At 33.7% G+C, this 24,612-nt stretch overlaps 4 protein-coding genes across 11 annotated transcripts in view; 2 read left to right on the top strand and 2 right to left on the bottom strand.

Annotated features, from left to right (window-relative positions):
• LOC127062100 (uncharacterized) overlaps positions 1 to 4,915 on the bottom strand; it is an 85,819-nt gene extending 80,904 nt beyond the window's left edge. For all 6 annotated transcript variants that reach the window (XR_007781066.1, XR_007781063.1, XR_007781065.1 and 3 more), the window contains exons 1-2: positions 3,658 to 4,915; positions 2,464 to 2,560 (exon numbers count right to left, since the gene is read on the bottom strand). Coding sequence is in view for 2 of the 6 variants with exons in the window: in XM_050989747.1 (XP_050845704.1) it covers positions 2,464 to 2,560; positions 3,658 to 3,770 (210 nt within the window). In the remaining 4 variants the exon portion in view is untranslated. The remainder of the gene's footprint in view (positions 1 to 2,463; positions 2,561 to 3,657) is intronic.
• Positions 4,916 to 5,482: 567 nt separating this feature from the next.
• Positions 5,483 to 18,452, bottom strand: LOC127062454 (SEC23-interacting protein-like). Of its 3 annotated transcripts, none has more exons than XM_050990700.1 (9): positions 18,164 to 18,452; positions 10,719 to 11,174; positions 8,872 to 10,631; positions 8,306 to 8,791; positions 7,843 to 8,017; positions 7,318 to 7,766; positions 6,863 to 7,229; positions 6,446 to 6,770; positions 5,483 to 6,363 (listed from the first exon to the last, which is right to left on the bottom strand). In XM_050990700.1, the coding sequence occupies exons 1-9, from the start codon at positions 18,294 to 18,296 to the stop codon at positions 6,117 to 6,119; spliced, it is 4,398 nt and encodes a 1,465-aa protein (XP_050846657.1). In that variant the 5' UTR covers positions 18,297 to 18,452; the 3' UTR covers positions 5,483 to 6,116. The 3 variants fall into 3 exon arrangements, with proteins under 3 accessions (XP_050846657.1, XP_050846658.1, XP_050846660.1); XM_050990701.1 differs by having other exon boundaries at positions 7,843 to 7,993; XM_050990703.1 differs by lacking the exon at positions 18,164 to 18,452 and adding an exon at positions 14,143 to 14,285.
• Positions 11,479 to 18,118, top strand: LOC127062457 (uncharacterized). The gene is made up of 13 exons (XM_050990718.1): positions 11,479 to 12,164; positions 12,275 to 12,378; positions 12,827 to 12,897; positions 12,964 to 13,083; positions 13,149 to 13,278; positions 14,267 to 14,500; positions 15,406 to 15,494; positions 15,566 to 15,688; positions 15,776 to 16,113; positions 16,201 to 16,360; positions 16,477 to 16,603; positions 16,686 to 16,859; positions 17,042 to 18,118. The coding sequence occupies exons 1-13, from the start codon at positions 11,881 to 11,883 to the stop codon at positions 17,227 to 17,229; spliced, it is 2,142 nt and encodes a 713-aa protein (XP_050846675.1). The 5' UTR covers positions 11,479 to 11,880; the 3' UTR covers positions 17,230 to 18,118.
• Positions 18,453 to 18,544: 92 nt separating the features above from the next.
• On the top strand, positions 18,545 to 21,637 carry LOC127062456 (flap endonuclease GEN). The gene is made up of 7 exons (XM_050990717.1): positions 18,545 to 18,658; positions 18,742 to 18,993; positions 19,158 to 19,434; positions 19,498 to 19,784; positions 19,852 to 20,013; positions 20,085 to 20,250; positions 20,326 to 21,637. Exons 2-7 carry the CDS (start codon positions 18,836 to 18,838, stop codon positions 21,502 to 21,504), a joined length of 2,229 nt encoding a protein of 742 aa, XP_050846674.1. The 5' UTR covers positions 18,545 to 18,658; positions 18,742 to 18,835; the 3' UTR covers positions 21,505 to 21,637.
• The last annotated feature ends 2,975 nt before the right edge of the window (positions 21,638 to 24,612 follow it).

Below are 24,612 nucleotides of genomic sequence, written 5' to 3'. Positions count from 1 at the left end.
TAGAAAGAGAAAGAGAGAATACGCCATTTCAGCGCTTTTACGTAGTATCACGTAATGCGCAAAACCTCGGCACTCAGAGGTGGGCCGCCATTTTCGTGGCGGAAAAGCCGCGACCCATAAATCCGTCGTCCTGCACCGGTGAGCTCTACCTGCGGGGGGTTTATAGCTAATAAACGCAAATACCTGCCACAGAGCCGTTCGTCCTACTTATGCGGAATACATAAAATATTGAATACGCATTAACTATCAAAAGCGATACGCGTACGGAACGACATAGACGAAGAAGGAAGAGTAGCAACGCGGTAGAATGATTTTAATACCCTACCTTCGACCTTCTACTATCTATCTTTCCGCCATTATCAATGTATATTTCAATGTGAGGAAATTACGAGGCGGAATACACGATCCCGAGCCTCGGGGATTTAACGACGTATCGCCATCTCTTGTTATTTCATTTCTCTTTTGTTTTGTTCGAGAAATCAATGATCTCTTTCTCTCTATCTCTCTATTTCTTTCTCTCTCTCTCTCTCTCTCTCTCTCCCTCTTTCTGTTTTTTTTATCTCTTTCTATTTCTATTTTTATTTTTATCTCTTTCTTTCAGTTTTATAACTTTGATCTAAACTTCTTCTACCACGAGACATTGATATTAGTTCCGATTAAATTTGTATTAAAATACGATAGCACTTTTAATGTCATGTTTATATTGAGTATACTACAAGGTTAAAAGAGGTATGCTAAAAGAGATTTCAAGTTTTACTTTCTTTAATTTTCTTATTGTACGATAAGCTTTCATGATATCGAAAGAAAAAAAATGTCTAGTTTCGTATACAACAGAACCAATCTAAACAACACAAGAAGAGTTGCGTGCCTGCGTGCTATCTCTTGCTTTTTTTTCTCCTTTACGTTTTACCTCGATCCTTGTCTTCGAAAGCTTTTCTTTGCAACTATTAAGGGCCATCAAGGTGCCGACGATAATACGCTACAGTATCTTGCAATAATGGCGTGCTAAGGGTCGTAACTCCGGAGTCGCCGTCTACTGATGGAACAAAGACTCGTCCGAGAAAAAGTGTATCGTTAGAGAAATTAAGTAATTAACGGCACGAGTAAGAAGCGAGAACGTGTACTTTGCTACTCGTGTGTATATAAAGTGAAAAGTGGTGGGAAGATAGATTGGAAATGATGAGAAAATAAAAAAAGAAAAGAAAGAAAGAAAGAATAGAAGAAGAAGAAGAAAAAGAAGAAGGGAAGAGAACTCGTATTTATTTCTTGCCCGCTTATACGACAGAACTGTCGAGAACAAACAAAGCAGAATTTAATTTACGACCTTTGAAGCAGCCCATCCAATTTATATAGAACGTAACAGTTATACTTTCATTGAGCCGAAACAATTTGGTTCGATGGACGAATCGAAAGATAAGTCTTATTAAAAGGTTTAATGAATTCATTAAGCGGACCACAATTATCTAGATTTTTTTTTTCTAGAGTCGATAATAACGAAATAGTAAAATTTTTATCGAAACATAATCGTAGTAACAAATCGATCGAAAAAGATTGATTAAACAAATATCTCGTTAGAACGTACCACAATTCTGGAGATCGTCTAAAGTACATACATCTATGTATATAATGTAAAAGAATAAGAGAGAAAGAGACGAAAGGCACGAAGGGAGGAAAATACGCGTGACGTGCGCACGAAACTTCGAAACGATGTACGTACAAGTGTGTTACGTCTCACGAGAGTGTGGCACGTGGAAAGGGAGCGTATGTCGTGGCGCATGAAACCCACCGGTATGGAAGGAAAAATAATATATAACGAGCTCGGGGTAGGAAGTGAAAGGAAGAACGAGTGAACGAACTAAAGAGAAAAAGAGAGAGAGAGAGAGAGGAGAGAGAAAGACAAGAAAATAAAAGAAGTAGAGAAAAGTACGAGGGACCAAATCGTGAGAGAGAAATCAAGGAGAAAAGTAAACCGAAAACTAAATCGTCGGAGAAATTGAGCAGAAAAACAGAGGAATCACAATTTTTCGATGTTTTTGCAATTTTGTCTCGCAAACCATCTCTTTTCTCTGTCTCTTTTCACTATATCTTAGCTTTTTTTCTCTATCTTATGTTCGTGTTTTTCGAAAACATCGTCTTTATTTTTTGTCCTTATTTTTCCCCTCTTCATATAAATATTGCTTAGATTTATAAAATCTGAACGATAATAAATATATGTCACGTAAAAAATTTTATAATATCTAGATGATTTCAATTCTCGTGATGACACACTTGACACATTATTATCACGTTGTTATGCTTTGCAAACCTACTAATGAATCTCGATAATATACTTTAATAAGCAAATAAGTGTTTATTAAACTTGAAATTGCATTCCTTAATATTAACGAACGTGTTCCAAATTGATACTAAGAATCAACCCGGATATACGTTTGGAGATAAAAATCAGAAAGATCTTTCTCTTACCTCTCGGATGATTTTGCAGCCTCTGACAACACCGATCTGCGAGAACAACGCGCACAATAAATCCTCAGAGACACTGTGATCCAGATTGCCGACGTATCTGAGTCAATGAGACAAAAAGAAAAAGCGAAATATGTGTACGAATCATTAATGATTTACATTGTTCTGTTTTTTGCTTTATCGTATATAAAAGTAAATAATTTTCAAAGAAAAAAATAGAATAAAGAAAAGAAAGAGATGAACCAAAAACGTAAAATTAATTTGAAATTTGAATTAGATCGCCAATTTTTAATAAGATGAGAGTGAGGAAACGAAAACGAATGCAAAATTGACGATACCTACTTTGTTGGTTTATCCCATAAAATATCGAAATATAATAAAAATCTTCATTTCAAAGATGCTTGTCTTTTCTACACGTGATTATAATTTCAGTTAGTTAAAATCAAAGTTTATTCGAATCCATATTAAAACGTGAGTGTTGAAATATAGATGGAGAGTTGTGATAGATAGATGTAGAGAGATAGTAACGTATTGCTGCGTGCCAAAAAGCCACATGTGTGACTAGCGAATTAGAGCGGAAATAGGCAAAGCTTCAAATTTCTGAAAAGCTGTACAAATATATATATATACCTTTATATATATATATATCGGTACAATGCTTCGTGTAATAAATTTTCGAAGTTGATGCTGATTTTCGATTTTAGTAATGGAGAGAGGAGTTACGAGGGGAATAGTGAAAAGTGGTGAGAAGAGAAGAGAAGAAGAGAGTAGGGAAAACAATAACATAATGCGTGTGCCATGGTTACAACGGGACCAACGCACGCAAGAATAGAATGGTAGTAAATGTCAACAGACTTAAACGTAAACTTCCTCAATGCTCGTAAAACTTTTTATACACTGAAATGAACGATAATTCTTTTCTTGACAATGAAAAGGTAATAGAGATGATCGAAACATTTCTTTCATTGGACATTATCAAAAGTGACGATTCTCGAATTTGAAAAAAAGAGAGAGTAATATTTCAAAATCGCTTTCTCTCTCTTTCGTTTACTTTAAAAGAAATCATCTTAGATCTCTTCACGAGACTATGATCGTATAGATGATTTACATATATATATGTGTGTGTATGTGTGTATACATATGCATGTACCGATCCGATCTTTTCAAAGTCGGATGAAAACCAATGAGACTACTCACAGAGTCTTTGGTAGAATTTCGTCCATCATGATGAGCCCGTAACGAGTAGTCAAAACATCGCAAAGCACTGGCAACCATGGCAGCTCTCTCGAAGCTTTCTGCCAATCGCACATAAAGTAATTTTATTTAAATACACCTTTATGCACTCTGCCTAGAGCCGTAGAGGACTTTAAGTGCATAATAGTTTTCAATAGTGAGCGCGCGAGAGAGAGAGAGAGAAAGAGAGAGAGAGGGAAGGAAGAGTGAGGAAGAGGAGGAAGAGAGCAAAAAGCTTCTAAGCTCCTCTTGGCGCTTGCGTAGCTCACGTTGAAGTTAGACGAAACTTGGCGAACGTTTTCTAGCCTGAATATTTAATTTCTAATGTATACTAGATCGTTCATTATGCTCAATGAAAAATGTCCAAACAAATCTTCTTCACACTTCGGATTTAAAATTAAAATTAATTGGAGCTCCGTCTATGAAAATGGTCGGACAAAATATTAATGTCAAGGATGTATAAAATAGTCACCGACGAGAGAGTGAGCATACCGGGTGATATATTTCAAATTTAACGAGTAACTTATTGGAAAAAGATTAAGAAACTTTGGAAAGATTCCGTTGGATTTTATTGACTAAATGTCAAATTGTAAGACGATAAAAATATGCTGATATCGTCAGGTTAAGTTGTCAGTCTTATGAAAAGAAAGAAAGCTGAGGAAGAAGTAGAAAAGTATAGTTTGTAGATTACACATCGTCAGGCAGCCGCTATAAATAATTCGCGAGTAGGTATCGTAAATGTCAGAGAGTTTTTCCAAGGTGTAAATCACTCTTACCGAGGCTCGTTGTAAAATCTCACCCCTTCTACCCTCATTCTTTTTTTTTTCTCTTCTTTCTTTTCTCTCCCATTGCTATCCCCATAGCATGAACGTCTGTCTCGCGATACTCCCTGAGTATTCTCACACGGTGAAAAGGGAAGCGTGGCCGTGCATCATATGCAAAGCATAGTATGTACATCGTCAAGCCGCTTTACACTACGAAACATTGTTGACACAGGCGGATGTGTATGAAAATGGTATTCATAATTCATCGCACGACTGGTATCACTTTCGCTGAGGATATTTTAAACTCGATATGCAGTTAGACATTGAATTCTGATTTCTTCGTTCCGATAACTCCATGAAGTTACGCGAATATTTTTTTTTAATTTCATTTAACTACAACATAAAACTACAATTGCCGATTTATCGAAGCAATTATAATCGGCAATTGTAAAATTATCAAAGAAGGAAAATTTTAAAAAAAAAAAAAAAAAAAAAAAACAAAAAAAAAAGAAAAGAAAAGAAAAAAAAAGTAATTTAACTTAGAGTCGAGAGTAAAAAGTACTGATGATTCGTGACAATAGCTGTGTTTGTATGTGTGTGTACCGTACAGGCCGTACCAATGCGAGCAACGTCAAGTTGCATGTGCGAAAATGTTGCCTTTCGGTGGCTCGTAGAAGTAGCAGCAGCCATGAGGTATCGCGAAAAACTTCGTTCTGCGAGAGACGATAAATCATCTGGAAATTCGCCTCAGCCGACAGGCATGTAGTTTTACGAGGATCTGCACGCAAAATGCAAAACAGTCCTCCTGCCCTGTAGGCTTGTACTGCAATTAATTAGCGTTTCGTGATAGCTGTGCATGTGTCGAAACCTTCGTTTCTTTTTTTTATATGGTGTAACTAAAAGTCGCTACAATAACCTGACAGCACTTCGACGATTCGATCGAGAGTAGGATTATGCGATAAAAGATGTACATTCTTGGTCTACTTATCGACTTTGATATAAGGAGAGCATATAACGAAAGATAATTATATAAAAGAATACAGTAATTTATTAAAAGACTTAATTGCGAACACGAGGTAAGTCCAATAAAAATTGAACCAGCCGCAGAGCGCAAGTTCGAAATTTTGTAAAAGTTTATCTTAGTTATTAACTACATGTACATTTATGAATCTTATTTATATATAGAACAACGTTTTATCTTTTACCCCATTATGATTTTTTTGTTGGAAACCTTTTCTTAGATATTCTCTCAAACACACATACAGACAGTCATACGAATGTATATACACGTGTATTCTTTCTCTCTGTAATCACAAATTCGACGTCTATGCGTTAAAAATTTCTCGACGCGAAAGCTTAATTTTAATAGTTGAGATATCTTATATACAACCCGTAGGCATAATAAAATTATGTTATCTAATTTGATTCTAAAAATATAACATTAGTGCGACGATGTTCAGAACACGCTTAGATTATCGGCACGACGTTTCATTGATGACCACTTTCGATGTTTCAATACTAGACTCTTTATCAGTGACGAATACGTCAACAACGATTCCACATATCGCAATTCCCAAATTTGTTTATCTAACATCATTTAAACACTTTACTGTTTGGGTTCTCAATAAACTATATCGGAGTATGATAACTCGGTCTTAATCACGATTTCCTCATGAAACCAGTTGTAGGTGGTGGTCCAATGGATTTGTTGGAAATAGGTGCTGTAGGATCTATGCCTATTATAGGTACCGTTGAATCGTTTTTAATAGAACCGGAAGCTGACGAGGACAAAGATGGCGGTGATCTTTCAATAGATAAAGTTTGTTGGGGAAGTTGAGCATCAGTTTGTATACCCATTGATCCATAAATTTCTTTTAATATCATTAACATGGTATCTTCAGATTCCCTAAAACGATAAGGACAATGATCATCAAAAATATTCTTGAAATGATATTCAAAAAAATAAGTCGACGTATCTTTGCACTAACCAGTAACAAACATGACTCGTTAAAGCAAAAATATATTCGTTGATATATTCGAACGGTGCTTCTTGAAGAACATAATCTATACGTCGGCCACCGTTTAAATTTCCCATTTTAATATCAGCGCCACCATCATCGTTATTCTGTTCTTGCACACTCGGTGCCTGTTGTAGTTGTTCCTCGACGACTTTATCGATCTCTCGTTCGAGAGTATTATTATCTGGTTTATGAAAGTGTGCAAGTTGAAAAACGGAATTCCACGTATTCCTAACGGAATCGATGAATTTTTGTTTCAGATCAGCTCCTACTCGTGCCATTGTCTCTTTCAATTCTAAAATCAACAACCTGCTGTTAGTTCGATTTGATTCACAGTATACATCATGCACTATAGTTTTTACTTGGAGAAATTTAATTGTCACCTACCCAAATGCATTCTCTTCCTGCCTTTGTGATGTGGTATTAACATTGGCCGATATTTATGAGCTTCTGGATTAATGAGAGACTCCACTCTATAAGCAACCGGGTCAAATGGATGGAATATATTGAAGAAAGCTGGACAAGTGGGTAAGACGAACTTTTCTCCAAGCGTATCGATGCCTCGAACAGTTACGAACATACCGATTGGACTACCAAAAGCAAAGAAGGCACTCGGATTAAAATTTAATTGAGGATAATTTATATAAGGTTGTCCAGTTCCAGCAGCGCCCATTACATAACTGATCTTTTTACTGAGACGCCTTTTTAAAATCGGTGCTGGCAATGGTTGTATAGTACCTATATTTTCATTTTCCTATAAAAAAAGAAAAAAAGAAACAAAAAAAATAAATGACGTTAAAACACTTAACGAATCATTAATTCGATATCATCGGCAAATTTACCATTCCCTTCTCATTGTTAACTTCGACATCTTTTTCTTCTTCAACCTCCTCTGTCGCCAGAGGTTTCTGATGACATAATAGGTCAAACATTATCAAGCTACCCAATGAATGACCACCCAAATAAACTTTCCCTTTGAAGTCTGGGTTTCTTTCTTTGAATAATATATATAGTCTATTCAACTCGTTTCCAACCGTTTGCATGATCGTTTGACAATATATCGGACTAGTGTAGAAAAGTATATCGAGCAAAGTGTCATTTGTAAAATGTCGTAACTTCGGTATACTGTTCAAAGTAATAGCCTTTAATTTTTTGTCGATCCCCGTATCAGAATGTAACGTCGTATGCCATGAAATTGGTAAAACTTCTACTCTATTGACAACTCCTTTTTCGCTGGCAGTGCGGTAATGTGATTGCACTAATTGCAATGATATACTTCGAAACTCGTCAACTGGAATGAAAGATTAAGTCGATGTAGAATTTATATTATTCGATTTGAACAAATTTACTAGTTGTTTAATACCAACCAACTTCTTCGACGGTTCTAAATTTCAAGTCACAAACACTTCCTATACCATGAACCAAGAAAAGAAGATGATCGACTTTCTCCGGTTCACCTTCGTCTATATTAAACTCGTCGACACCTCTTTTAATTACTCGTGGTCTAGCACCTCCACCCTGCAAATATCCGTCCTCTGAATCCTGCAGAAATTACGATTAAATACTTCAAACAAAACCATGCGTGCGTTATTCTCTAATACAAGAATAATAAAAATAAGATTTTGTGTGCATAAGAAATAATACGAGGAAAGAAACAAGAACATAATGATATTGCAGAAGCTTATAAAGAAATGTTTCTTTAAACGAATGTTTGAGTGTAAGCGACACGTACACGCACATATAGTAATGTGTAATGTATAACGTACTAATTGTTTTTTGTACGAAATTGTAGTGTAGAAAAAAAAAGAAAAAAAATTAAGAAATACATACAGTGGTATTAGACCAAGAGGCACTAGTTTCTGGAGAATTTGTTTGCAAGTAATGCACTTGTACGTTTGCACTATGGAAAATAATATATTCCCCATTATTTAAATCGATTCGCCGATTCCAAGAAAGCGTGATACAAGCATGTTTATATTCTTCTTCAAGCTTCGCGGCTATACTCTCCTCGTAAGGAACATATCTCGATTCTGAAGCTCCTTTGTAGAACCAAGAACATCTTCTCACTTCGGTCGAAGGTCCCGTCCAGTAAACAGGAGACCTTTGCCGTCTGAGAATATCTACGTCATAACGACCACCATCGGTAGCTACTGTAGTCTCGGTAGTGATTTCACTAGAATTATGTACATCTTCCAGCCGCAAGCTATCCTGCATAGAAAACGGAAGCCATAGTACTTTATTTTCCACCTCCTTACGAAAGAACCAGTGATGATATATCGCTCTGTACTGCATTCGTCCGGTTGGAATACCAAAAGCCTACAAAGTCAATACGATTAATTATTATCACGGATAAAATAATCCTTTTTTAATTTTCATAACAAAAATTAATAATTTACCAAGTTGTGAAGATTCTGAGGTATACTGTCTGGTGTCGTACGACCACTTAATGGACTTGCTGATAATTGAATTGGACTAAGAGTAGCAGAACCTGTAGATTCCGGTATAGTTGTCGCCATAGAATACGAACGTTGTGCATATATAAAATCGTTATTGGGAACGATGTTTTGAGATTCTTCCGGTTTCGAAGATTGAGCAACAAATGCGTGCGTTTGACTATTGAATACAGAATCGGTCGTTGGTACATATATACTTGCAGGATATTGATATTTGTAAGCTTCGCCCATTAACTGTGCAGGATTATAAAATTGAGGAGGTTGTGGAACTTGATCGTTGTGTACCGAATCGGTACTCTGTATTTGGAGATTTTGATTAGGATTCCAAATTGTTTGGGGAGCTACTAATGCAGTATTTGTTGATTGTTGATTAAAGGTAGGGTATTCTTGTATCTTATATTGGTCGATAGTCGAAACTTGATTAAAGTTTGTACTGATATCACTTTGTTGAGAATGAAACAAAGTATTCGTTTTATTTTCTACTGGTTCGAAAAACGCACTCAAAGACGGAGCAACGGGTTTCGAACTTGTTCCGGATTCTTCTTGAATCGATTCAGGATTTAAATTTATCGTTGATTCTGATGTCTTCTCTAAGAGAACATTATCCAAAGGTAAAGTAGACAATGATTGCGTTTGATTAAGTTGTTGTTGAGGAGTTAGATCTAATTTACTAGTTTGTGTGTCCAACGTAATATTTTGTATTTTTCTAAAATCTTGAGTATTTTCAGACGAACTCAAGTTATCGAAAGAGTTTTGATTCAAAGGTATATCGGATAAAGAATCGCTCTTGCATAAATCGGCATCGTTCTTCGATAATTCGTCGTTCGATTTTATTTTATTCGCTTCCTCGTTCGATTCGCTAGAAGGTTGAAGTATACTTTGCAAATCGGGAGAAGTCTTTACCTCGTTTCCAATTTGTGAAGTTATATTAGTTACTTCGCAAGAAAATTCCGACGAAACACCGAATGGTGATTCTTCGTTTTGCTCAGCCAAGAAATGTTGTAATTTTTCAGTCACTTTAGCTACTGAGATAGGTTTGAACGTGTTAACTACTGGAGATACGAGCGACTCTGTTTTGGAAACATTCAAAGTTGGATTGGTCGATCCTGACTTAAGAATATCTTGATTATGCGCGTACCGATTATCCGTGGCTTTTTGTTCTTTCTCGCTATAAGATGTTGATTCGGGTTGCATAAATGAATCCGGCTGATTGATATAAAAACCGAAAGAAGAGGAAGTATTAGCCGGAGTATTTTGAGGTGTGGCGGGATCTATATTTCGTGGAGGTATCAATCTCGTCGAAGAAACCGAATATCTGGGTGGGTCGGTTGTAAACGAACTTTCACCGAAAGAACTTTGATTTTGAGAAGTCACGTTAGAATTGGAGAAAGCTCCTATCGCCGAAGGACTGGACCTAAACGATCCATGAAGGGATGTACTTCGTGAAAGTTGTTCCGGTGTTACGGGCTGTTCCGTAGGAGAGATTACAGAAGCTCGCGATGATGCAGGACTACTGTTCGAAACGTGCTGTTCAATCGTCGCTGCATTTGGATTTAATATACTTGATGGTACTGGTACGTTTGAAGATGAGAGCAGAGCTGGTACAGATGGATTCGGATATTGTTTCGTAGTGTTCGATGTTAAGTCAGGAGGTGGAGCGTATTTTAAACGTCGTTGGTTGCCAAGTCGATAAGAAACTGGACCTAAAATAAATGTACGAATGATTTGTCTATAAAGATGTTTTTAAATTAATAAAAAATGTAAGTAAAAATGTCGAATTTAAAACTTACCGCCTGTTGAGATCGGTACAGTCGGTGGAAGAGATGGTTGTGGAGGAGGTACAAAAGTTGTCACTCCTAAATTAACCTCACCAGATCCTGATTGGTTTGCACCGTAAGGATCGTGAGGATTAGCCGCTAAGAACGACGACGTTTCCGGTAATGAACCATGGCGACCTTGAGATACACCGTAAGAATTTGTATCTTGTTTGCCAGTAGCAACTTCGGTTCCTTGACTCCCTCGACTTCCCGAGGAATCAGATTTGGTCGAAGACAAGGACAAATTTGGTAGAGATGAGAGAATCGAGGTGAAATAGCCTTGTTTCGCTGGCTGATTCGTCGATACCTTTGACTCCTCTGAACTAAGAGAATTCTTTAGTTCCGATTCGTCCTTCGCAACCGTCCGACTCACCGACGAGTCCTGAGACTGACTAGACTCCTGTCCCACGAAGTTGTCTAGCTCAGTATCTAAAAAAAGAAAAAGGAAACAAAAAAGAAAATGAACGTCAGATTTTACTATAGCATTAATCAACTTTCCTCAGAGTAAAAGCGTTCCAAATACAAGTGATCATCACTTTGCTCGGCGAAACTCATTTCTCATATGTTTTATCTACTTTCGATTCGCATATATAACTCATAACTTGTCAAAAGAATTCTTTAATGTTCGTTAGAATCTTCTTGACATCTTTTTATCGCGAATTGATATATTTTTTTACTAGTACTAGCCTGAATATACATCTACGATTGGATTCTTGGATATGTTATTCACGTATTGTCAATATTGAACAGGATACAATGGACGTAAGTCTCCAATGAAAAAGATAATGCTCTGTCAAAAGATAGGCTAGTTTTTTTTTTTCTTTTTCACTTTCCTTTTCTACATCATCCTCTCGTAAACGAAAGAATTGTTTCATCGACGTAGATAAATCCTGCCTGCGTGCACCTATACGAATATACGAATTTGACGTCATCGATTCGGAGGACACAAGAAGGAAGAACTACGGATAATTGTGCAATGATACTCTCGTCTACGCCCAGATTTACTTTTACGTATATGTACCTTATCGCAAAAGTATTACCCTTTTGTAAACGGACAAAAGTGAAACTTTATAAGCAAGTCGTCCAATTTTTACGAAGAGTCTTTCGTTCAACTCGTTAGTGAGAAGTCATCGTAATGGAATCGCCGATCGTTAATACAATTTTATTAACATTTTTTTTATTTCACGATTATAGTGCCAATGAAAACGTGAGAGAAATAATTGTCATCGATAAGGAAGTGCCGATAAAAAATGGTGAAATCGAAAGAGAAATTGTTCCTCAAGAAATTTATCAACGAAAACCATTGGATATCGAAATTGAAACTTTTTGGGATAACAGGATTACTATTGGTATTTTTAAGGACGTGGGTTGTGTAATTCAACCAAGATTATCATCTTTCGAAGAAAATCATAATTTCAGGTATTTCCAATAACATTCATACTTAACATTCATACAAAATAACAAACATTGAAAATATGTAAAGAATATAATTTGTTAAAAAATGTATTTATAATATATACGTTTCGAAGGTATTGCTTGACAAACGAGCTGTTTCACGTCAAGAAAGAAAAAGATCCTTTTCTGCGCATTAATTTCACCGATACATTCACGAAATTTGTAGAACAAACAACGGGTAAGATTTTCAATGATTCAAACGATATACGAACATAAAAGATCATTTCTAAAAGCAATGAATATGCGTATTGACGGAACTATCGTTGCAATGATAGTCGATATTATGATGTTTCAAAACAACAACTCTTTCATTCTTATGAAATGAATTCAACAACGTGAATGACGCGCTTTAGTTCTGTCGAAAACATATTCATTATTATGCATTTCTTTCATCGTCAATATATAGTATGTGCAAGTTACGTAAAATGAAAGTGCGATAAGATATTATGCAAATGTAAAAAAATTGCTTCGTTGTACGTATCATTAGAATAAAAACATCGTAATTAATACGTTGAAGTATGTTATCGCAAAAGAAAAAAAAAAGAAAAAAGAATAGATTTAATAGTAATCGAAGAGCTTTTATTGTTATCGTTAATTTCTTCAATATTTCTTTTTTAATATTGTAGAAAATTTCCTAAAAGTAAACAAAATAAGCAAAGCTGAAAGAAAGATAAAGATTTTCGATAAGAATTGCAAGGTAAGTGACTCCAGTCGGCTGAACAGGATTTAATAACATTCGTAAACTCCTCGAGCACTCTTTCAGATTCACCTTGACCTCTACTGCAACGACGTGGAGAACAACGGAACTTCTAATTATCGAGAGTGGCTTTTCAACGGAGTAATAATCGATAACTACAACGACGATGCGAATTTTACGCACGATGTAAGTATGGATCGTATTAATCAATGAATAAATGATTGTTTCTCCAATATTTATTTTATTTTTAGAAAGAACTAATTCAAAAAATAAACATCAGTGGATACGAGGAAATCAAATTCGATGTAAATAAATCGATAGCCGGAATTCGTATCGTAGCGAACGGAAATTTGTCTTGCATTGGTATTGACATGCCAATTGGTAAGATTAATCATTATTTTGATTATGATCTTAAGTTTTGAAAAAATATACTTATATGTTTTAAGAACATACACGAGCTGGTAGATGTGTTTTATCTATAAAACACGTGTTACGTTCTAGCTTAACTTAACCGTTTCCATCGTAACACAAAAATAACCGATGACGTTCTCAAAATACGAAAACTCGTGATTTTAATAAACTATACTCGGTTTCCGTGCCAATTCGTATTGTTCACCGAAACACCATCATACGATATCGGACGGATATAGATAAAAAAATCCTACAAGACAACTAAAAATAGCCACTAGCTATGAATAATAACCGGACGTTTTCATGCATGTTAAGATTTGTATTATTTGTTGAAGACTTCTTAGTTAACTATACCAAATAATAATACAGTAAATTAAATATAGAAGAAAAAAAGCATTTTGAAAATTTGGTCGTTATAATTAGTGAAAAATTGAAGGAAAACACGTTTTTTTGGCATCATTCATGGCTTTGGCATCATAGTCTCGTTAGCTGTTGAAAAAAAAAAATTGCATCGAAATGTAAGCCGATGGAATACGATGATTGCCTTGGCCGAAACCACGCGACGGTTTCTACTTTCGTGGTCAACCTCGTGCTGCAATCTTGCGCTAAAGTTGAGAGACGATATCGACTAGCGACGTGTCTTTATCTCCTTTCACACAATTCACCCTACGACTACGTCACCATCAACACCATCGTCGTGAACAACAACAACAACACAACAACACTATCATTACATTATCTATTATTCCCGTCGATAAACAAATCGTAAGAAATTTTATTTAATCTTGTTCGTGCTATCAAGTATGACTAACATGATTTTTTTTTTTTACTTACGTAAAAAATTCGAGGACGATTTAACGAAATCCTGACGATAAAAATTTAAATCGAAAGGAGTTCGAACGAATTCACTATCATAATCTTTAACTTGATCGTTCATTCGTTTTATTGTTAATAACAGACAGCAAGTGGTATAATACTGTGCCAATAACGTTGTCGTTGGCACGAAGAAACGACACGAACGAGGTGGAAATCGTGGCGCTTAACGCTCCACCGGGTGGTTGGCTCTTGAAACTCACTGGGGAGGGAGCTTTGAAATATTCTTTTTACGTGAAAAAAATTAAAAAAAAGATCGATAAAAAGGATTCCAAGTTTGATGAAGATGGAAGCTTTATGAGACGTCATAATGATACCGGTACGAATTTGTAATAAATTGTATTCCTTTAATACTCAAAAGAAACAGAGAAAGAGGGAGAAAGAGCGTACATATGTGAGTGTAATCGATATAGTTACGAGATCGGTGATTCGTCCACGTTTCGTTAGTCGGATAATCTTATTAGCTTCGATACCATTCTCATTACCTTCGTATATAATTTATAAATATGACATTGATGAGAAAGAAAAAATGATCGATATCGTATCACGATCCGAAAAAAAAATTAGCCTAAAAAATCTCGAAAAAGAGTAATTGATTTTTAAAATAATCTAGGAAGTTTCAGACTCGTCCCGTGTTTAATTACTTTTGTTTCAACATATTTACATAATTGCATTGAAAACTGTGATTAATCGCGGGTCATTAAAAAAGAAAGAAAATAAAAAAGAAAAAAAAAGAAACGAAAGATCTCGACGAAAAAGACAATGTTGACTAAACGTTGATAAGTTTATCTCGTTACACGGAAACACATAAAAAGACACAATAAATCGATTTACGAGCGAAATGTCGCGGAAGTCGATAGCTCGAACCGGATGCGTAAGCACAACGAATGTATGTACATGTACTTACATAAAAGATTTAGCGTTCTAGATCGCACTAAATTTCCTTGTAACACAACGAGAATCAACTGACAACTGGCAAGGCTTTGGCTTCTAGTTCGCGAGATACGGTGAATATTGTGCAACAACGCGAAATCGAATACGACGATGCGGCGAGCTGCCCTTTGGCCGCTGCTAGCGTGGACCTGACGCACGATGTTTCTCTCTCTTTTTTCTCTTACACATTTATTAGCCTTTTTTTCTTCTCTAAGTTTTTTTTTTAGTCAAGAGAAAACGAGATTCAAACTTCTTTTTCTTTTATCAACTTCATGTAAATTTCATCAACAGATTCAAAGTATCGTATCGGCTCGAATGCGAGTTACGAAGAAACTCAAAACAAATTCGACGATGTCGAAGTCTTCGATGAAACTTCGGAGGTATGAAGAAAGAAAAAAAAAAGAATTAAACGTCAAAAATTAAGATTAAAATTAATGACTTGTTATTTTAGGCTAGTCGACTAATCATCTTGGACGATGTATCGTCAGAATTTTCAGAGACTAGAGGTAAACGAAACGAGGTCGAAAGGCACGTGGAAAATTTGCATGCTCCGTTATCATCGATTCAAACTGAAGTACGACGATGATATGATTATTATATTAATTTATTTATAATATTCGGTCCCGTAAATACTCTTTATACCAAAAATCATTTCTTTTAGGAAAGTGAAAAGATTCGGTTGAAATCGTTCAATGATCGATCGAGTAAGATCGTTTTTGAAAATAACGACGTGCAACAGACGAATGTCAACTTTTCAAATGTGATGAAAAATGTTAACAAGCAAGAACATTCAAATGAATTTGCACGATTTGCTGATGACGAAAAAGAAGAAAAGAGAAGGATAGTCGTAAAATTGAACGAAAATAGCAATCTTTTCGTGAGACCAGGAACGATTCATAGAATAGTTTTTGATGTAACGAATAATCATTATCAAACGATTAGATGTGATTTCAAAGTTCGAAGCTTACCCCTGATAGTTTTTAATATTCAACCGATCTTGTAAGTAATATTTTGTAGTAATAATTTTGTTTTCTAATAGATGTTTCTGTAGATATTAAATGCTATATGTATAATATTCAATGCTAGCACGTGGATTTTTGCTGGTCGAACTGTTCATGTGTTCGTCGATATCGAAGTACCAAGAGGAACTAGTCAAGATGTTATCAATACTCTAACATTATACGTGCAGGGTTCAGAAATAATGGAGAAATCGGTCTATCTCTATGTTGAAAGCAACATTCCAAACGTAAGGTCTTTGATATCGAATTTAATCTGTCAAGTATCAATGAAAATTATATTATATTGGGATAAAAGTAATTTGATCGAACTATCAAGTATATTTTCTTAGATTTATTTTCTTAGATCGTCGACGATACAAAGCCTGCTATCGAATACATGTTCAACAATAATTGCGCGGGAAAATTGAGTAAGGAAAAATGCACGAAATCTCGTTGGAGCGTCGATATCAGAATTCAAGATTCTGAATCCGGTAGGTAATTCAATCAAAGATTTGTTAAAATAAAATTAATTTATATTTATCTATATTTAATTGAAAACTTACAAATATTTAGGTCTCAAAAGTGTGAAATCATCTCCGAACGAAGTATATCCACGTAATGATTTCATAAGTGGCACTCGAAATCCTGTAACTTTTTATTATTCAGCTACTTGTTGTTCAACTCAGGCGAAAATTACAGCAATGGACTTAAAAAATAATTATAATACGTATACCATAGACGTTACAGGTAAACTCCAATTTTTTAAACCAGTAAATATTATCGATGTTTTCACGAATAATAAATTTTTTTTCAAATTTTCAAAGTAATAAAATGAAAGATCTCATGGCGCTCTCTTTCTCTCTCTCTCTCTTTCTCTCACTCTCTTCCTCTATTAATTTTTATTTTTTACTAGTAACTTTTTTTTTCAGCTTGGGACAATTTATCCGAAGGAGAGATAGCAGCTATTACAGTCGGTGCATTGTTAATTCTTTTATTAATAATTTTAATTATTGTACTTATAGTTTTTTGTGTACGTAAAAGAAAGAGTCACGATTTGCCTTACACACAACGATACGGTTCACGAACACCCGCGCGAGCAGAAAGAACTAGCTTCTGATTTCCTACTGTTAATTGAAGCTTGCGTAATTCTACATTATATAATACTAATTTCTAATTATTTATAGACAAACGCTAGAGTCAAAATTGTTTTTCGTCAAGCGAAAAATGCGACTCCAATTAATTAATTAGACTTTTATAATTAAATCATTTCATGTAATTATCTCAAAAATGAAAAACTAGATTCTATGAAACTCATTTTTAAACAATACTTTTATTTGAAGAATAAAATTTTCTGCCAATAAGTCTAAAATTAAAAAATAATTAATGGAATAAGGATCAGAATCAGAATTAATTCTAACAAACAAATATAATGAGACTTTGAAATAAAAATAAAAATATAAACTTCTGCGATTAACAAATTAATAGAAAAGAAACGATGATAAATTATGACAATACATTATAGGATTACATTCAACAAATATTACATTATATATAATAATTAAATTAATGCAAATGAGAGGATTGTAATAATCATATCAAGTAATTTCTCTTCTGTATGAGCGCACTATTCTAAATGTTTATACGACAAAATCCTACGGATTAAAGATACACATAATTTTCTATAAAAATAATAGAAATCTTACATAAAGAAGTACTAAGTTCTTTAAATTCTCATATCACTTATAATCACTGCTCATTTCCCATATATAGTAAAAGATAAGAAAATGAGGTTAGGTACCTGCCATATCGACCGTGTAACGTGGATTCCATATTGTATATATGTCGCATATGCGACGATAAAGGAAAGGAAAAGAAATGGTAGTATAGTATCTAAGATTTGTATAAAAAATGTTATTAGCAAGGTTAAATCTAGATGTATTATTTTGTTTCTATACCCTCGTATACAGAGAAAACATTCACCTAAACAATATTGAATTTTTTAAATCGAGCCCCACCCAGGCTTACTTATATCATTACTATTATAAACTTACCGTCTCGAAGTACGGCAGGTGTTGCAGGTGTAACTGGTACAAGTAGGGCATTTTCCGGATAGTATTCAAAAGGCGATCCCATACCAGCTGCTGAGAGCAACGGATTTTTCACTTTGCGCGATGTTCCACTCATATTACGTTTTTATTTTTATTAAAGATGCATTACACAAACCATTAACCAATCTGCCATTACAATATTTTATTAAACGGTACAAACACGTCTCGTATTCAAAGATTACAGTAAGATTGCGAGAGCACGTTCACGATACGCAAACACATGTTCACGTCACGAATGAACATAAATGTGAAGATTCTTCTATGGAGGGGGAAGGTGAACTTATAAAACTGACTTTGAGAACCTCTGTGACAAAAGTAGAAAGTCAATGTACATTTCGCGATCTTATCGTGCTCCGTCGATATTAATGAAATCTTTACGTCAAAATTTTAATCAATTTCATTTTTTACGAACCATGCTTGTATAAATTAAGTTTCTTGGTAAATATAAGTTACGCAATAACACGATATGACGTAGGACTTATAATTAATAGTAATCCGAATTGTGAAAATTTTAATTTTAGTTTGAGATACTACCGCTAGGTGCGTCACGTCATTGTTTATGCGGAGTTGCGTATGTTTCGTAAATGTTTATGAGTTTTGAATCGAATTATCAAAATGGGTGTAAAGGATCTTTGGAATATTTTATCACCTTTATGCGAGAGAAGACCGTTGTTCGAACTTCAAGGAAAAGTTATAGCAATTGATTTGAGTTGTTGGGTAGTAGATAGTCAAAGCGTTACTGATCATAACGTTCAACCGAAAATGTATCTTAGGTATGTATAACCTTACTTGTTAATGTTACATTAAATATTTATAAATAATAGGGATATTTTATTTTGTATATATTGTACTTAAATATTATTGTAACAATTATGTATAAGATTAAGTTTATTACGATGTGATGCATTTCCTTAAGTATATAATTGCGTTGTTATAGGAATCTATTTTTTCGTACTGCATTTCTTCTTACACAAGGAATAATACCGGTATTTGTATTAGAGGGGAAAGCACCGACATTAAAACACAAAACTATTGAAAAGAGGAATAATATTCGAGCTGGATTTCAGGAAAGAAATATTGCTAGGAAAGGAGGAAGAACTAATTTTAATAGAATTCTTAACGAATGCAAAGAACTACTTAGATATATAGGTATAGCATGCGTGCAAAGTGAAGGAGAAGCTGAAGCTATGTGTGCTTATTTAAATGAGGATGGTGTAAGTGATTTGGAACTAATTTATTTCTATAAAATAGACTGTTCATTATATTCTATTTTTTAGCTTGTAGATGGTTGTATAAGTCAAGATAGTGATTGTTTTTTATATGGTGCAAAAGTCGTATATCGAAATTTTTGTATAAGTGCTCAAGGAAATAGATCTGGTACTGGTGGAGCTGTTGATGAGTATAATATAGAAAAAATAGAAAATACTCTAAATTTAGGAAGAAATAAAATGATAGCACTTGCTTTATTATGTGGATGTGATTATAACGAAGGTGTAAATGGTGTAGGGAAAGAGGCAGCTTTGAAATTTTTTAAAACTGTCAGTGATTCTTGTGTTTTAGAAAGGTAAATATTATATTTCTGAATTACAATTGGTACATTAACATTTGATAAAGAACATAATATTTTTTAGAATAAAAAGTTGGAGTACTGATACAAGTTTTGAAAAAATGGAGGCTGATTTATTAAATCCCAATGTATGTACATCATGTGGTCACACAGGAAAATTACATAAACATACAAAATCAGGTTGCATGGAATGCGGTACTGTTATTAAATGCAAAGATGCATATAAGTAAGACTTTCATTTTGTATTCTTTTAATTATAATTCATCTCTAATCTAAAAACATTATCATACTTAACAGAGAGGAAAGAACACTTATATTAAACGAGATACAAATTAGAAAAAAGGCTCGTCTTAAAGAGGATTTTCCAGATCAGGAACTCTTAGATGAATTTTTGATTCGAAAACATTCTATACCATCAAAATTAGATTTAGAATGGAAACAGCCACAAATAGATAAATATATTGTAAGTTATAATATAAGTTGTATAAAAACGAAATTCCTGATACGTGCATAAATATATGATGAATAATTATTTTAGGATTTCGTTGATAAATATTTAACTTGGGAGCCACAATATGCGTTTGAAAAAATTTTTCCTTTAGCAACAAGATGGCAGCTTCGTTATCTTCCAAGTATTTCTCCTGATATGTATTTCTCGATAAATAATTTATTTATACCTGAAAGGATAAAGAAAGTACGGAATATAAAATCTATCGCCAATTATGAAATCATATGGACAGATACTTCTGGTATAAGAGAGAAGTTAAAAATGTGTTATGACATATCAGATAAGGAAAATAACGACGATGATATTACAAATAAGGAGCTTGTAACTATCGAACCACAAGTCGTTGTTTTGAAATGTTATCCGGACTTAGTCGAATCTTTTGAAATGGAAAAGAATAAAAAGAAACCACAAAAAAAAACCACTAGTAAACGAAAACTAAATAAAGATAGAAATATTAATACCATTGACGAAGGTAACGTGAAAAAGCCTCAAAGAAAAACTAAGAAAAAGCTTGTCGAAGATCAAAATAATAGAAAGATCGACGATTTTATTTTAAAAACTCGACCTTTATCATTAGAAGAATCATTTGAGAGAATGAGTATAACGCCGAAAAGATCTAAACAAGGATGTGATCCTAACGAGGATAATATTGACAAGAATGTTGATCAGAATTTTGTAAAATATTCAAAGGATGGTGTTAAATATCCGCCTCAAATGAGGAGAGTATTAGAATTAGAAAAAGTTAAGGTAAAATTAGATAGTACATTAGACAGGATGTTTCTTGAGCTTTCTCCTGAAGATTTTACGAGCGAAAATGAGGATGCTGATCTAAATATGACCGGGGTAATAGATAGTATATGTAATAGATATACTTTTCAAGATGAGCATAGAGTTAATGAAATTTCTAGCATAATTAAAAGTGATTCAGATAGCGTAGTTGTTTCAACGAGTAATCAGAATCTTGTTAAAGATATGGGAAGTACAAAATGTAACTCTATCAAATGTGATCGTGATGTATCAATCACAAAAAACATAATGAACGATATTCCTGATGAATTTGATGATATAGAATCTTATGTACCAATATATGAAAGAATTCAGAGGAGATGTAAAAAAGATACTACTAGAAAAAGTAAAAAATTTAATATAACAAAATGTAGTTTCGGCTTTAATGATCTTATGAACGAAACAGATATAGAAAATGTATAGCTTTTGTATGTATTGTATTTAGATATATTGTGCATGTTAAATATTAAAGAATCTAAAAGAATTTTTATATGACAATATTGTAATACTGTATATATACATATATATTTAATTAAAAATCGTCCATTTTACCGACTTTAACAGACTTAAACATCTTTGTACAAAATAAAGATTTTTATTCATATCATGATCTAGTTCACCTCCCTTTTTAAAAATTAAAATTTAAAATAAAAATTTTCACTCACATATATATACACGTATATATTTATATCATTATTAGCAATGTAAAGTATTAGTATTTTAATGTTTAGAGTTAGATTAAAGGGATTTTGAAAATACATTGAAATACGCAGCCATTCGCCCAATAGTACTTGCATCAGATTAGATTTCGATAGATAGCAAGTAATACTGACCCAGGTCTCACCACGTGGAAGTTGCTGCATCTGGAGACCCACGGGAATTTCGAATTCCCAATGCTATTTGGAGGAGTGTCAGTCGTCGCTTATGGATAACAGGACTGTCGCAACATTGGCAGCTACATAAATCGCTCTCTAACACGATCGATCTTCTATTCGAAATTTCAAGCAATAAAACGAAGTCTATCGTTGGACTTTTAATCGTGCTGGTGAATATCCATACTTGTGTCCGCCGACACGCGCGCGAGTACTTTCATTCTATCCATATTTCCAATATGTAAAATTTGATGATGAATCAGCCATTCGAAGATACAATGGACTTACGTCGATGTACCTTGTCAACCAACTACTCGATCGCAGATAAGTCTAATACTCCTTGATCCAGCCTGGAGAAAAAGAAGAGAAGGAGAAAAGAAAAGAAAGAGAAGACGAGAAGAAGAGAAACAGAAGAAAAGAAAGCCAGAACACGCATGTACGTAAAAATAATATAACATAACTCAGAACGAGAGATGAACATATCGAATATCGTTCCACTCTAGTAAAACCAGAGTACCAAAATCGAGCTAGATTTTTCCCTATTAAAAGAGACTCATCCAAGGACCCTCTTAAGGGCCCATAGGCAAGAGTTCCACCCAAGAGGAACTAGAATAATTAATCTAGAATAATTAATAATTAATGTAAAATGTTTCAGACTCCATTTATCGACAAAATTGATTCAATATTCAATTAATTTTTATTTGAAATTATAATGAAAAATCTTCGGACTCTAACTCTTATAAGCGATTACTTCGATTATTAGAGAAGAAATCATGTGATTTCACTTGTAATTCAGAGAATATCTATCACAAATCTCATTCTTTATTAGAACTCGTTAATACCAATTCTTTACTATTTTCGCGAGAGAAAAATATTTAAAAATGCATTACAATATTCAAGTTGCAAATAATTATGAAACAAGAAGATTCTATCCTTAAGTAAGAAATATATAAAGAAATAAGAAATTATTCACGAGTAAATCTCCGAAGAAATTTACTTGTGGTCACTCGATGCTCTTCTACTAATTAATTACAACCAATCAGTCGTGCCGATTTGGATCTTTTATCCTCGATATGGTTGAGTGATCGGAGGGACTTAAAAATTCACTTACTACTTAAGAAGTTCTGCAATGGCTCCAAAACACTCGTCTGCGATTTAGGTCGAAATTGAGAATGGACGATACGTAGGTGGTTGGAAATGAGAAGGTCGATATCGATGTTGGTTGAGATCCTCTTCAGTGATGCACTGACTCTAATACACGGTAGTTATTTTTTAACGAACTGTCATTGAATTTACTTCGCGAAACTCTATTGTCTTTTATAAATACAGTCTCTGCAACTGTTAAAAAAGCAAACACTTTGCGAACAAACACTGACTCTAACGACTGCATTGCACGCAGTCGATGCAAGTTCATTTGTTGTTTAAAACGCGAAACGTGAACGTACAAACACTGCTTCTACTTCGCGACTATTTGGTTTTTAACGATATAAACACTCGATTACTTCATTGCTAGGCGCGCGACTGCAATGAAGTTCTAAAACAGAAAAATAGAAGCAAAATAATTAATATCATTGTTATAATAAGAATTATTCGAATAATTATTGGATATATGTACTTACATTTATTTTTAGCATTCGTTATCGGATAATGAGTATATTGCTCTATGATGATGAAGAACTAATCGACATCAACTCTAATTCCCGATTTCATAAACTATTCTTTAAGTATTAGTTTGTCATTAACATAAAATAAATGAAGTTATAAATTATTTATGCTTTCCCGTATAGAAAGAAATAGTTCCGATGTGTACTCATTGGAATGCAAAAGAAAACTGATTCGATAATCTTTAAAGTTAGTTAAAAGTTTGTTTTTGCTGATATTTCATGTGGCCAAGAGTTGTGAGATCAAAATTTTTAAGTATTGAAAATTTACATTAAGATAATTTTATATTTAATGCTCATTTTGAGTTATATAATATTTAAACGAATGTATTATTGTTTAAATATTAGTACTTCTGTACACATTAGTACAATATTAGTACTTTACCATATTTTGTGTACATTATATCTTGTTTAAAATATTATAAAACTCTGAAAAGATACAATAATTTAATATTAATCTTTCGATAAACATAAATCGTGAATTCGTGTGTGAATAAATAATAAATTAAATTATTCCACAAACATTTAAACAATTTACGAGGTACGTGAATTGTAATTAATTAATAGTTAAATAATAAAATATTGTTAGCAATATTACAACGAACATAAGACCCAAATAATACAAATACTTAAAAATAAAAATTTCAACACGCGCAAATCCCACATTTAGCTTAAATACTTCATACTTTCTAATAATTTATATATAAACATAATAAATAACACATTAATTTAAATATACCATTGCTCGAAAAACGTATTTTATATAAAATAAATTTAAATTGATATTTAAATAACATTAAAATTTGAACGCATAGTTGTAGTCTGTTTATATCAACAAACATAAACTTTTCAGTGACTTTGTTATCAAAACAGTTTTCTTTTACATTCCGTCGAGTAAACATCAAAGCAATTTCTCCTCCAACGAGTAAACTTAAATAAATTATATTTTCGATTATTCTAGAAGTATTTAAGCAATTTGAAATGTGTTCAAAGTATAT

Source organism: Vespula vulgaris, chromosome 3 (genome assembly GCF_905475345.1).
Source record: "Vespula vulgaris chromosome 3, iyVesVulg1.1, whole genome shotgun sequence".
Classification (NCBI taxonomy): Eukaryota; Metazoa; Arthropoda; class Insecta; order Hymenoptera; family Vespidae; genus Vespula; species Vespula vulgaris.
The sequence above is the reverse complement of the archived record's forward strand: the minus strand, read 5'-3'. Positions and strand labels throughout refer to the sequence as shown.